This window comes from Talpa europaea (assembly GCF_964194135.1).
Source record: "Talpa europaea genome assembly, chromosome: 12".
In the NCBI taxonomy this organism is placed as follows: domain Eukaryota; kingdom Metazoa; phylum Chordata; class Mammalia; order Eulipotyphla; family Talpidae; genus Talpa; species Talpa europaea.
This window is the reverse complement of record NC_140079.1, coordinates 84,073,984-84,088,206: the sequence shown is the minus strand read 5'-3', so window position 1 is coordinate 84,088,206 and position 14,223 is coordinate 84,073,984. Positions and strand designations below refer to the sequence as shown.

The window sequence follows — 14,223 nt, the reverse complement described above, 5'->3', positions numbered from 1 at the left end:
CTCTTTTATATTCAGGGAGGCCTTAGGGCTAACTTGTTTATGGGGAAACATGTGGGTTATTTAAAGTAAATACGCTCAAATAACAGTAAAACTGGTTGAAAAACTATTTAGTTAACGCCTTTTTTCCCCAAAGTAACAAAGTATTATTAGAGGTTCTCATACATTTTTGTGGAACCTCAACATTTGTTTAAGAAGGAGTTGTAAGATTTTAACATAATTCTATTCTTTTGACCATAATTCATTCAAAGTGCATAGAGGATGTGAATAATCAGTTTCACTTATTTGTTTTTATTTAGTGTCACTTTCACTTTCTTTTCTATGTCAGTGAACTAAGCTACAATGGTTTGTAAAAGCTTAATGTTAAGGCTAATCATTTTGTTTACTTAAAAATAATTAAAATCAAGGTGGTGTCTTTTTAAAGGTTGTGCGTCTTTCTCTTAAATGGAAATGCTACAGGAACGTGGATTACATTGTTGTTAAAGAGGCAAGAATGTAACAGTTTCTTTGTACACATATTAATATTACTACCTTAATGTATGTGGAGTGCCACAATGTTTAAATAGTCATTTTTTTTTTTAAAGATGGAAAATAATGCACTCCAGCATTTGGTCAAGGGTGAAATACCATATAAAAGAGAATTTTAAGAGAATTTTAAGATTTTTGAGTAAAATGCTGTGTTTAAGGTATAGGAAACACTTAGGAAGTCAATTTGACCCTTTTCTCCATACAACTTTCAACTGTGATTCATGTACCCATTTTTTAAAACATCGTTTTGTAGTTTTTTGTATATCATAAGATGTTGAGAGAAATTTTTAAGTTTTCATTGAAGTCATTGCTCAAAAGTCCTGAGATTTATAAGTGATGTGTAGAAATTTTGAGGAGAGTGGAGAACCCTAAGTCCTATACAATAGGTTATTTCTCTAACAGATGTTGTTAGTTTGATACCCTAATGGCTTTAGGGTATGAATTCTTCCAACAAATGAAGGAAAGTGGTTTTGGTTTGTTTTCCCAAAGTTATAATAATATATGGTTATTGATGACTGACTGTATACTTTCCTTCAGTTTTTTCATTTTAGAAATTTTTCCCCCCAAAAGGTAATTGGAACAACTAAAATACTGTTTATGTGGTCATTTGTTAATGATTGTCCTGAGGGATGTTTATCTTGGGAAAATCAGTTTTTGCTATTTAACGTTACTGTAAATGAGGCTGCATTAACCTTTCCTTGTCACTCTTATTCTGGCGTGCTTCCTTTTCCTCCCCCTCTTCCTCCTCTTTTGTTTCTTTATTCTTGCCTCCACACTATTTCATAATTTCTTGACTGTTAGATGAGGGAAGTATAAGCTTTAGTTGGATAAGGTGGCTCAAGCTTTCTTTTTTGACTGAATGATGGTCATGTATCTTAGATTGATTTAAAATTTCAGTTTTTAAAATTTCATTAAAATCCAATTAACATTTATTTTTCTATTTCTATTTACAGAAGGTTCCAAGAAAATTCTTAAGATTGTCCTTTTGGGGGGTGGTAATCATGCCTGAATTAAAACAAACAAAATTGAGATTTCAAACCTTATTGTGAGCACACAGTTCATCAAAACATTTGTTGAGGCTGTAGTTACATGGATGTTTTTCACATTACTGTACTGAATATTTTTAAAGACAAGTTTTAAAGCATATTCCTACTTCAAACATTTTTAAGGAGTAAATGAGGTATAAATCACTCAGCATAAACAGGTGCCAAAAGCAAACACTAGTTAACTTCTTATCTCCAGGATCCATTCATTTAATACGTGTATGGAAAACTTTCTCTATGGTGGGTCAGGGGATATAAATAATAACACAATGGAGAGCAACAAGTAGAATGACTGTGGAGTAGGTGCTGAAGTATTACCAGAGAAATTAGCACTGGGGTGCTATAGGAGCTTATATTAACAGGAGGGGTTCTAACCCAGTCTTTCTGAGAGGGGTAATCAAGGAAAGGGTTCTGAGGTAAGTGAACTTTAAACTGAGAGGTGTTAAGTGGCCAGAGGTGGAAGGATGGAAAAGGTGAAAAAATAATAGCATGTGGAGAGCCCAGAGAGAACAGGTAGAAATGGAAGCTGGAGAGTGTGGGGGAGAGGTTGCTAAGTTAGTTGGTACCAAATCTAGGTGTTAGGAAGTTGTGCTGTGTGTTTGTGTGGTGGTGGTGGTTGGGGGGCAGTTGGGATGTGCCTGAAAGGTTTTCTAAGGAGGAGTGTTGTGCTAGATTTGGTTGTAACTGGGCAGTTTTAGAAACATTCCTAAAGTACTCTGTTGACTAGGTTGGTATAATCAGAAGGAACACCAGTCAGGAATATTGGACCTGATTCCTAGTTCTGTTTGCTAACTGGTTTGGGGGTTCAGTTTTGCCATTGTATGGATCCTGTGGATAGTGTCTGATTTCTCATAGGTTCATTATGAAAATTAAGTTAATTTATGTGATTAAAACTGTGCCTTGCACATATTTTCAACTAGTGGTAGTCCTACAATTTTAAAATAGGACTCATAAAGAAAATTACAATTATGTACTTATATAATATTTTATTAGTGTAAAATTTGTGCTCAAATTTGATGTTAGTAATGTCTTATGGGGTTCATTTTAAAAATCATGAGCTACCATAAAAATGAGCCAGATCAGAAAAATGTGTTTCAAAGGTAAAACACTCTGTTTTAAAAAAGTATGTATGTATTTCAAACAATGTCATTTTGGTCTTTAAGCTCAAAGTTAAATCTAGATTTTCTCTTCATTCAGTTAAGATTTTTAACCTGAGGAATTATATATGAGTTGAAAATCAAATCCACTGTATTACTGCATTTGACATTCTAGTTTCAAGCAGTAGAAAAGAAAAATATAGGTATTTAGTATAAATTCATAAACACGGAAATTTAGGTACTTGGTTGTAAACTGAAATATCAGAGTTTTAGGGGGCATGAACTGGAATGAGAAGTTCTAATCACATACTTAATTGAAGGTGTTATAATAAAAATTGTTGACATGTTCATGTTAGCATAATGCTTAATGTTTGTAAGAAATGATTACAAAGAGTTTGAAAATACCGTTTTTATACTTAGGTGATTTGCTTAAAAATAAGTTAAAATGGTGAGTGTGATTTTTGAAGATCTAATGATGGGATAAGTACATTGCTTTTCTCACTTTATGAGATGTATGGTTTTTATCTTTTGCAGAGTTGAACAATGACTATAGTTGACAAAGCTTCTGAATCTTCAGACCCCTCAACCTATCAGAATCAGCCTGGCAGTTCTGAGGCTGTCTCACCTGGAGACATGGATGCAGGTTCTGCCAGCTGGGGTGCTGTGTCTTCCTTAAATGATGTTTCAAATCACACACTTTCTTTAGGACCAGTACCTGGTGCTGTAGTTTATTCAAGTTCATCTGTACCCGATAAGTCAAAGCCATCACCACAAAAGGATCAAGGTACCACTTTATGAAGATAGAATAACTGCCAGAAACTGCTGTATAAATGCTTCCAGTGGGTTGGTAGTTTCTAAGAGGGGCTTAATTTGTAAGATACCTCTTAAATGGCCATTGGAATTACATTATTTGATGGAGTTAATTTTCTTCTATTGCATGTTCATGATTAATGGACATATCACAACACTGTAGGTTATTTTTAGTTCTATGGTATCTGTAGTTTCCTTTATTATTACTTTTTTGAAGGGTTAACTTTATCTTAGTGAAAATTGAGATGGACAAGCATTACATTAACTTGTCAGTTAACTATAGTTCTCTAAGTAGATGTTTGTCTTTTAAATTTTCAAAGGTCTTTTTTTAATGGACTCTACTATTTGTTTGTAGCCAGTTAAGATTATCCATAAAAGTAATAACCTTTATTGAAAAAGAGCAGATAATATAAAAGTTACATTTGTTAAAACTATATAAATGTGGTAACATTTGTTTAAACTTATTCAGATAAGTAAGACAGTGATACTTTCAGTTGGTACTTCTAAGACTTGGATTTGCTCATTTTGAAACATAAAGAAAGATAATAGCAGTAGTTCCTAATCAATTATTTGACCCTTATAATGTTACGAGTCTTAGTATGAAACTGTGATGATGTTGGGTGGGTGGTGTGGTTTGCTGAGGGTGTTTTCATTGGCGGGGGGTGTATCAGACAACAAAAACAGTTTGACTGAATGTTACACATAGAGGTTTAATGGCCTTCACCAGCAAGAGGGATTCTCCACAGACTCCAGTCTCTCTTTATGTTGGGGCTCCTGTCTCCCTGAGAATGTCGATCACATCTCCCTACCTTACCCCTTTTGAAACCTTTGTCTCACGCTCTACAGACTCAGTTCTCTTTTCCTCCTTTTGTTTTCTATCCCCCACCAAACTGAAACCTATCTTTGCACACTTCAGTACTCATTAATATCTCTGTTAGATCGAGAACCATCCATTGGTGTTTCAACCTTTGGTAGCACCAAGGAACTGGCAGACTTTTTGAAACAGTGGTTGTGCTATTTCTAAATAAGTTTTTCTTGAGTTTACCCGAATTATGTTTGGATAATTAACCATTAATAATTTGCTTATAACTATTAAAAATAAATAGAAATCTTTTTAGACCACATATAGTATTCTTCTGAGTGTGTATCATGGTACCCTCCAGCCTGAATTCAAAACCTTACAGGTACTGATATTGTCTTACTGGTAAAATAGGGATGACATCACTATGGATCATTAGAGTTGAGACTGATAGTAAACTAGTAAGGCTCAATGAGTGAGATGTTGGGGATGGTGGTGGTGGTATGGAATGTAACTAACTGTAGAAAATGTTACGGGGAACCAACTTATCCTGTACTTTCTAGTGATTGTATTGTTGTATATTTTTAAAACTTTTTGTTATAAGAAATTTTAAGTAAATATAAGAGAGAGAAAAATTATACCCAATCAGTATTCTGACTCCTCTGAGCCTCATCCCACCCCCATCATTTTAAACCAAATCCAAGGCCTCGTATTACATCTTTATGTATTTTGGTGTGTATAGCTGAAGAATTCTTTTCTAAATATTAAATAAATATTAAAACATCTTTATAATAAAATAAAAAAAATAATTTCCCTGGTTGTCATATAATTTTTAACAGTTAACTATTGAAATCTGAACAACATCAATACTTTACTTTTGGTAGATATGTCTTTTAAGTTTCTTTTATTCTGTAAGTCTTCCCACTCCCCAGTTATGCCCTTGAAGTTTATTTATTGAAGAAACCAAATCATTTAGTTTCCCACATTCTAGATTCTGTCTTTTAAGATGTCTCTTTCTCCTCTGTATTTTTGGATAGCTGGTTATAGGATTTAGAATCTTGATCAGTTTTGGGTTTGATGTGTTTGTTATTAGCTTCAGGAGCTTTTCATTTAAATATATGTTGTTTATTTTTCTAGCCCTAGGTGATGGCATTGCTCCTCCACAAAAAGTTCTTTTCCCATCTGAGAAGATTTGTCTTAAATGGCAGCAAACTCATAGAGTTGGAGCTGGGCTCCAGAATTTGGGCAATACCTGTTTTGCCAATGCAGCATTGCAGTGTTTAACTTACACACCGCCTCTTGCCAATTACATGCTATCACATGAGCACTCCAAGACATGTAAGTGTTTTGTGTTATATTACATGTATAGTGTTATAGTATGTTAACCTACTTTCATTTTCCCCCCTCTGAAGTGAAGAATTAAGTCAAGAAATTTATGATCAATAAGAAGTTGGTTTATTTTTTCAGAAACCAGATTAAGACTCTTAGGATTTGTATTTAGCTGCATAAAAAGCACTTTTGCACCAATTTGACCTGTGAGACTATTTATTTAATTTAAAGATTTATTTTTATTTATGCATACAAGAATAGGGGTGCAGGCCAGAGGTGTGGGGGGTGAGAGGATTCACCAGAGACAGAGTAGGGAGCAGAACAGGCAGATCTACTGAAATACACTGCTGAGGGGAGCAGCAGGTGAGACAGGAGAGGTCTGCTGCACCGTGTGGGTCAGCTCCCTGGCTGGAGATCGAACTCACGCCACAGTGGCTGGCTATAGCTGATAGCACTGAGACTTTAACCCCTGCGCCACCAGGAAGGCCCCTGTGAGGTTATTTTAAAATAAAGTTTATCAGCATTTGTCATTTCTCAACTCCCTTCTAATTTTCCACACTGGCTAAAAATTGTGACTTCATTGTCTGCTTCCAACAGTTTGAGACAAGCTGGGATAAATCCTGCCTCTCCTGACATCCACCTGTGTCTTAAGTTTTAACTCATTTACAGGGTTATCAGCTTCACAAGAGAAGAACCTTCTTCTTGCTCCCCTCCCCCAACTATTGGAAAATGGTATAGGACTTTTTTTTTTTTTAAGATTTATTTATTTATACAAGAACCAGGGTACAGGCCAGATGCGCAGGAGGGTGAGAGGATTCACCAGAGACAGAGTGGGGACTAGAACAGGCAGATTGACAGAAGTACACTGCTGAGGGGAGCAGCAGGCAAGTCAGGAGAGGTCTGCTGCGCCATGTGAGTTGCTCCCTGGCCGGCCGGGGATAGAACTTGTTTGTGCTGCAGAGACTGCGGACAGCTTCATAGGTTGCGTCTTAACCACCTGCACCACCAGGGAGGCCTATAAATGAAATCTCTCTGTTCTTTGATCAACATTTAATGCTCAGATTTGTGGGTTTGTATGTTCAGGTGCTGTTCATTAACCGTCAGTATAAAGAAAAGCTCCTTGGGCCTCCATGGTGGCGCAGCAGTTGAGCGCTGGGTTGCGAAGCTGCCCGCAGCCTCTGCAGTGCCGGTTCGATTCCCGGCTGCTCCCCGGCCACCGGAGGAGGGTCCCACATGGCGCGCAGACCTTCCTGCCGCCCGCTGCTCCCCTCAGCAGTGTACTTCGGTCCTTCTGCCTGTTCTGCTCCCCGCTCTGGCTCTGGTGAATTCTCTCACCCTCCCGCGCTTCTGACTGTACCCAGTGCATGTATAAACAAAAACAAACGAACAAGCAAATAAATAATTAAATAAAACATGCCTCTATTTTAAAAAAAAAAAAAAAAAAAAAAAGAAAAGCTCCTTGGTTTCTACTTGAAGTCTTTACTTAATGGAGAATTTAAACTGGTTCTTTCAAAACTCCCCCCACCCAGAGCAAAATATGCTTCTAAAGAATATGCATATGGAAAGTACAGAAAAGTTGTAAAGAAGCCAAAGGAAATTCACTTAGAATCTCATTGCCTAAAGGGGTTTGTTACACCAAAGAGTTTAAAATGCAGAATGAAATGACTGCCCTCATTTTCTCCCTTTAAAAGTTCATAATTCTTTCCCATAGACAACTTTCCTCTCACTTTTGTGCTTAATAAAAGTAGGGTGTGGATGAAAAACTAAAATAGGCAGCTGGACAGCAAGGAGAACCAAGACAAAGATTCAGAAGCTCCCACTGTCCAGAATTAGTTGTCTATCTTTTATGCTATTGATAGTTTTATCACTTTCTCTTTGTTTTCTCAATTTTATCAAGGTATAATTTAGATACAATAAATTGCACATATTTAAAAATTTGATGTATTTTGAAATTCATATATACCCATGAAGTTATCACCGCAATTGCAATAATGAACATCACCCACTAAAGTTTGCTACTGCTCCTTTTAAATTGCCCCTTTCCAGCCTGACCCTCATGTCCTCTGCTCTAGGCAACCATTGATACACTGTCTGCTGTAGATTCATTTATATTTTCTAGAATGTTGAGTAGAATTATACTTTTTTCTTGTATGGAATTATGCTTTTTTTTCTTGTATTACCTGTTTTTTTTTTTTTCCAGTCAGTCAATTATTTTGAGAATATTCTATGTCATTACGTCTGTCAAGAGTTAATTTTTCTTGCTGAGTAGTATTTCATTGTATGGGTCTTACCATAATTTATTTCTCCATATCTATTGATTCACATTTGGGTTGTTTCCCATTTTGTACCATTACAAATTAAGCTACTATGAACCATTTTCAACAAAATGGAGAGATGTTGAGAGAATGGTATGCAGCAAGATGGTCATACTAATAAAAATGAATATTGGACATTTATGTAGCAGACAATTCAACAACATAAAACATTTTCAAAAACTAATAGACATCTGGGCCTCCTTGGTGGCACAAAGGGTTAAGTCTCAGTACTGCGAAGCTATTGGCAGCCACTGCAGCACAAGTTCGATCCCCAGCTAAGGAGCTGACCCACATGGTGCAGCAGACCTCTCCTGTCTCATAGGCTGCTCCCCTCAGCAGTGTTTTTTTAGTAGGTCCGCCTGTTCTGCTCCCCACTCTGTCTCTGGTGACTCCTCTCACCCCCTGCACCTCTGCCCTACTCCTCAGTTCTTGTATGCATAAATAAATCTTTTAAAAAAACATCTTGAGGAGGGTAAGGTGAAAAGGGAGGGGGAACGGAAAGGGATAGGAGGACACATGGGCAGTGGTGGGTAAAACAAATAAGTAAAAAGCCACACACATGCACAAAATAAATTAAGCTGCTGTGAACATTTGTAAACAAGTCTTGTTAAGGACATGTTCTCATTTCTCTTGAAATCGATAGGAGTAGAATGGCTTGGTCCTGTGGTAGATGTGTGCTTAAACTTGAGATATTTCCAGATGAAGTGTGGTATTTTACATTCCCACCAGCAGTGAATGAAAGTTCCAATTGCTCAGTCTTTCTGGTTTCAGCCATTTCAATAATTATTAATATAGTTGTCTCTGTGTTTTTTTCTTGCATTTTTTTAAATTTAAAGATAATTTATGCATATAAGAGCTGGTGTACAGGCCAGAGGTGTGGGGGTGAGAGGATCCACCAGAGACAGAGTGGGGAACAGAACAGGTAGATTGACTGAAATACACTGCTGAAAGGAGCAGCGGGCAAGACAGGAGAGGTCTGCTGCACCAGATGGGTCAGTTCACTGGCCAGGAAGTGGCATAGCTTCATAGTGCTGCAACTTAACCCCTTGTGCCACCAGGGAAACCCTATTTGCACTTACTTTTTTTTTATTTTTTATTTTTTAGAGGCATGCTTTATTTGTTTATTTTGTTTGTTTTGTTTATACATGCACTGGGTACAGTCAGAAGCGCGGGAGGGCGAGAGAATTCACCAGAGCCAGAGCGGGGAGCAGAGCAGGCAGAAGGACCGAAGGACACTGCTGAGGGGAGCAGTGGGCGGCAGGAGAGGTCTGCGCGCCATGTGGGACCCTCACCTGGTGGCCGGATATTGAACCGGCGGCGCTGCAGAGGCTGCGGGCAGCTTCCAAACCCAGCGCTCAACCACTGCGCCACCAGGGAGGCCCTCCATGCTGTCTTTTTTTTTTTTTTCTTTTTTCAAATATTTATTTATTTATACAAGCACTGGGTACAGTCAGAAGCGCAGGAGGGTGAGAGAATTCACCAGAGTCAGAGCAGAGAACAGAGCAGGCAGAATGACGAAGTACACTGCTGAGGGGAGCAGCGGGCGGCAGGAGAGGTCTGCGCGCCATGTGGGACCCTCCTCCGGTGGCCGGGGAGCAGCCGGGGATCGAACCGGCGCTGCAGAGGCTGCAGGCAGCTTCGCAACCCAGCGCTCAACCGCTGCGCCACCGGGGAGGCCCTGCACTTACTTTTTATTTATTTTTTTAAAGATTTATTTATTTTTATACAAGAACCAGGGTACAGGCCAGATGCACGGGAGGGTGAGAGGATTCACCAGAGACAGAGTAGGAAATGGAACAGGCAGAGTGACCAAAACACACTGCTGAGGGGAACAGCAGGCGAGACAGGAAAGGTCTGTTTCGCCATGTGGGATTCTCCCCAGCCAGCTGGGATCGAACCCGCGCTGCAGAGGCTGCGGACAGCTTCACAGCTTCACAGTGTGGCGCTCAACCGCCTGTGCCACCAGGGAGGCCCCTATTTGCACTTTCTTAAGGAATGATGATGTTGAACATCTTTTCACCTGACTGCCATCCATATATTTACTTTGCTGAAGTGCCTGTTCATATCTTTTGCCTAGTTTAAAATTGGGTCATTTTCTCACTGAGTTTTGAGAGTTCTTTATATATTTTTGCCCTAAATCTTTTATCATATCTCTGATTTGCAAATGTTATTTCCCAATCTGGAGAAAATTGTCTCTTTACATTGTCTTTCAAAGAGCATGCTTTTAGTTTTGAAGGATTCTACTTCATATTTTTTTCGTTGTGTCCATTGTGCTTTAGGTATTATATTAGGAAATCTTCACCAAACCAGAGGTCACAAAGATTTTGTCTGTATTTTCTTCTCAGAGTTTTTTAGTTTTAGTTTTTGTATTTAGGTAGTGATCCATTTTAAGTTAATTTTTATGACACAAAGAATGGATCAAAGTTCATATTTTCAAATATGGGTATTCAATTGTACCGGCACTATTCATTCAAAAAATAGTCCTTTCTTCACTGAATTATCTTTGCATCTTTATCAAATAACCATGTACACATACATCTATTTCTGGACATTATTCTGTTATACTTATCCACATTCTATCTTGGATACAGTATCTGGATTATTATATATTTGAAATTTTTGAAATCAGGTAAGTTCTCCAACTTTGTTCTTTTTCAAAATTGGCCATTCTTTTATATTTCCAAATGAATTTTGTAATCACTTTGTCATTGTCTACAAAAAACTTGCTAGAATTTTTTTTTTAAGATTTTTATTTTTTATTTTTTTAAAGATTTGTTTATTTATTTATTCACACAAACACTGGGTACCGTCAGAAGCGCGGGAGGGTGAGAGAATTCACCAGAGCCAGAGCGGGGAGCAGAGCAGGCAGAAGGACCGAAGTACACTGCTGAGGGGAGCAGCGGGCAGCAGGAGAGGTTTGCACGCCATGCGGGACCCTCCTCCGGTGGCCGGGGAGCAGCAGAGGATGGAACCAGCGCCGCGGAGGCTGTGGGCAGCTTCACAACCCAGCACTCAACCGCTGTGCCACCGGGGAGGCCCAAGATTTTTATTTTATATTTATACAATACCTGGGGTACAGGCCAGATGTGCGGGAGGATGAGAGGATTCACCAGAGACAGAGTGGGGAGCAGAACAGGCAGACAGACCAAAAGCACTGCTGAGGGGAGCAGCGGGCATGACAGGAGAGGTCTGCTGCACCATGTGGGAATTTTCCTGGCCGGCCAGGAATCAAACCTGCACTGTGGAGGCTGCCAGCAGCTTCACAGCACTTTGCTTAACCCATTGCTCCACCGGGGAGGCCCCAAACTTCCTAGAATTTTATTTGGGATTGTGTTGAATCTGTAAGTCAATTTGTGATGACTTGACATCTAAATGATATTGCCTTCTGACCCACAAACTGGGTATACCCCATCCAATTTGTCTGGTCTTTAATTTTTCTTCGCAACATTTGTCTTTTTTTTTTTTTTAAAGATTTATTTATTTATATAAGCACTGGGTACAGTCAGACGCGCGGGATGGTGAGAGAATTCACCAGAGCCAAAGCGGGGGACAGAACAGGCAGAGTGACAAAATACACTGCAGAGGGGAGCAGTGGGTCCGGCAGGAGAGGTCTGCACACCATGTGGGACCCTCGCCACTGGCCGGGGATCGAACCGGCGCTGCAGAGGCTGCGGGCAGCTTCGCAGCCCAGCGCTCAACCGCTGCGCCACCCGGGGAGGCCCTTCGCAATATTTTCTTTGCAGTAGTTTTCATTAATTATAATGTGCACATTTGAAAAATCAGATTCATCCTTAAGTTTTTTATTCTTTTGAAAATATCATAAATGGTAGTATTTTTTAATTTTCAGTTCCTGATTGTTTCTTGTAAAGTACAAATGTGCAGTTTATTTAGGGGTATTGATTTTGTATCCTGCAACCTTGCTAAACTCATTAATTCTAGTAAAATATTTTTAAGGTATGCCTTAAGATTTTATATAGACATTTGTGATCTGTGAATAGTCAGTCTCCATGCTCTTTATTTCTTTTTCTTGCTGTAAGGCACTGACTAGGCCCTCCATTATAGTGTTGAATGAATGTAGTAAGTGAGATAAACAACATCTCTGTTTTGACCTTAGGGGAAAAGCATTTAGTTTTTCACCTGTAAATACAATGTTAGCTGTAGAGTTTTCATAGATGCCTTTCACCAGGTTGAGTGTTTGCTTGTGTTAAGCCAAATGGCAGTCCTGAGATATGAGCCCCACTTGGTTATGATGTATTATCTTTTCCACATATCATTGAATTTGCTAAAGGGAGTTTAGTTTGTAGTTTCTTTTTTGTGTAATACTTCTTCTGGTTTTGACATTAGTGTACAGGCAGCAGCATAGACGGTCGGAAAATAGTTTGTTCTATTTCTTGAAGAGTTTGTTTAGAATTGGTGTTATTTTTTCCTTAAATATTTGGTAGAGTTCATCAGTGAAAGTGCCTGAGCCTTGAAGTTTTCTCATAGGTAGATTTTTTTAACTACATATTAATTTCTTTAAGCGTTATAGGCCTATTCAGGTTATCTGTCTTATCACCAGGAGTTTTGGTAGTCTGCGTTTTTCAAGGAATCAGTCTGTCTTAGTTGTTGAATATATTGACATAGAATTGTCATAATGTTTCTTTTGTTGCTTGTCCTATTACTTTTTTAACTGAGTTAATACTGGTTTACAACACTGTATGTGATTCAGAGGCAAAGGATCACACCTCAGATTCCTGTAACCACACCATGCCAATCACCAAGGTACCCACAGTCAAAGTTTACTTACTATCTTTTCAGTTTTTTAAGGATCGGTAGTGATTTTCTTTCTCACATTCCTGTGAGAAATTTGTGTCTCCTCTTTTTTTTCTGATGAATTTGAATAGATTCACTCATCTTTATTGATCTTCAAAGAACTAGTTCTTGCTTTTATTGTTATCCTGTTTCATTGATGTTTGTTACTTTCTCCTTATTCCTTTAGATTTAATGTGCTGTGTTCTAGTTTAATGTAGAAGTTTTGGTCATTTGAGATCTCTCTTTTCTAATATGTGTTTAATGCTATAATTTTACCACTTTATATTTCTATATTTCAATATTTTCTCCCAGTCTGTAGCTTGTTTTTTCATTCTTTTAACAAGGTTTTTTTTTTTTTTTTAAAGATTTATTTATTAATGCATACAAAAACTGGAGTACAGGCCAGAGGTGTGAGGGGTGAGAGTATTCACCAGTGACATATTGGGGAACAGAACAGGCAGAGTGACTGAAATACACTGCTGAGGGGAATAGCAGGTGAGACAGGAGAGGTCTGATGCGCCATGTGGGTAGCTCCCTGGCCAGCTGGGGATTGAACTCGTGTTGCAGAGGCTGCATAGCGCTTCACAGTGGTGTGCTTAACCCCTTGTGCCACCAGGGAGGCCCCTTAACAAGGTCTTTCACAGAACAAAAGTTTTAATTTTGAAGTCCAGTTTTTCCTTTTATGAATTGTACTTTTGGTGTCAAGTCTAAGAGCTCTTTGACTAACCTTTGATCCTATTTTTTCCCAAAATTTTTATAATTTTGCTTTTAGGTTGTGATCCATTTTAACTTAATTTTTATATAGTGTGAAGTCTAGGTTAGGGTTAGTTCTTTTTGTCTGTGGATGTCCATTTGCTATAGCACCATTTCTTGAAAAGGCTGTTTTTCTTTTATTGAATTGCTTTTGCACCTTTATAAAAAAATCACTTGGGGGCCTCCCTGGTGGCGCAGCGGTTGAGCGCTGGGTTGTGAAGTTGCCCACAGCCTCTGCAGCGCTGGTTCGATCCCCGGCTGCTCCCCGGCCACCAGAGGAGGGTCCCGCATGGCGCGCAGACCTCTCCTGCCGCCCGCTGCTCCCCTCAGCAGTGTACTTCGGTCCTTCTGCCTGTTCTGCTCCCCGCTCTGGCTCTGGTGAATTCTCTCACCCTCCCGCGCTTCTGACTGTACCCAGTGCTTATATAAATAAATAAATAAATAAATAAATAAATAAATAAATAAATAAATAAATAAATCTTTAAAAAAAAATGCAGTACATGAAATGAAAAAAAAAAAACTTAAAAAAAATACATGCCTCTTTAAAAAAAAATCTATATAAAAAAAATCACTTGGGCATATTGTGTAGATCTATTTTTAGATTCCCTCTTCTGTTCTGTTGAGATACTCTTTCTATACAATTTTTATTCCATAGCTGTGTAATAAATCTTGATAAGAGATAGAATGAGTCTACCTTAACCTTCTACCTCCCATTACTCTTCCCTTAGTTGTCATATAATTCTTTTAAACATTTCCTCTAC

General features: G+C 38.5%; 1 protein-coding gene across 1 annotated transcript in view; it reads left to right on the top strand.

Annotated features, from left to right (window-relative positions):
- Positions 1-3,208: 3,208 nt before the first annotated feature.
- The window catches only part of USP42 (ubiquitin specific peptidase 42), a gene marked incomplete at both ends in the record, with an annotated part of 35,906 nt that continues 24,891 nt past the window's right edge, over positions 3,209-14,223 (top strand). Inside the window, 2 exons of the mRNA XM_084249752.1 lie at positions 3,209-3,449; positions 5,412-5,612. Of these exons, the coding sequence (XP_084105878.1) occupies positions 3,209-3,449; positions 5,412-5,612 (442 nt within the window). The remainder of the gene's footprint in view (positions 3,450-5,411; positions 5,613-14,223) is intronic.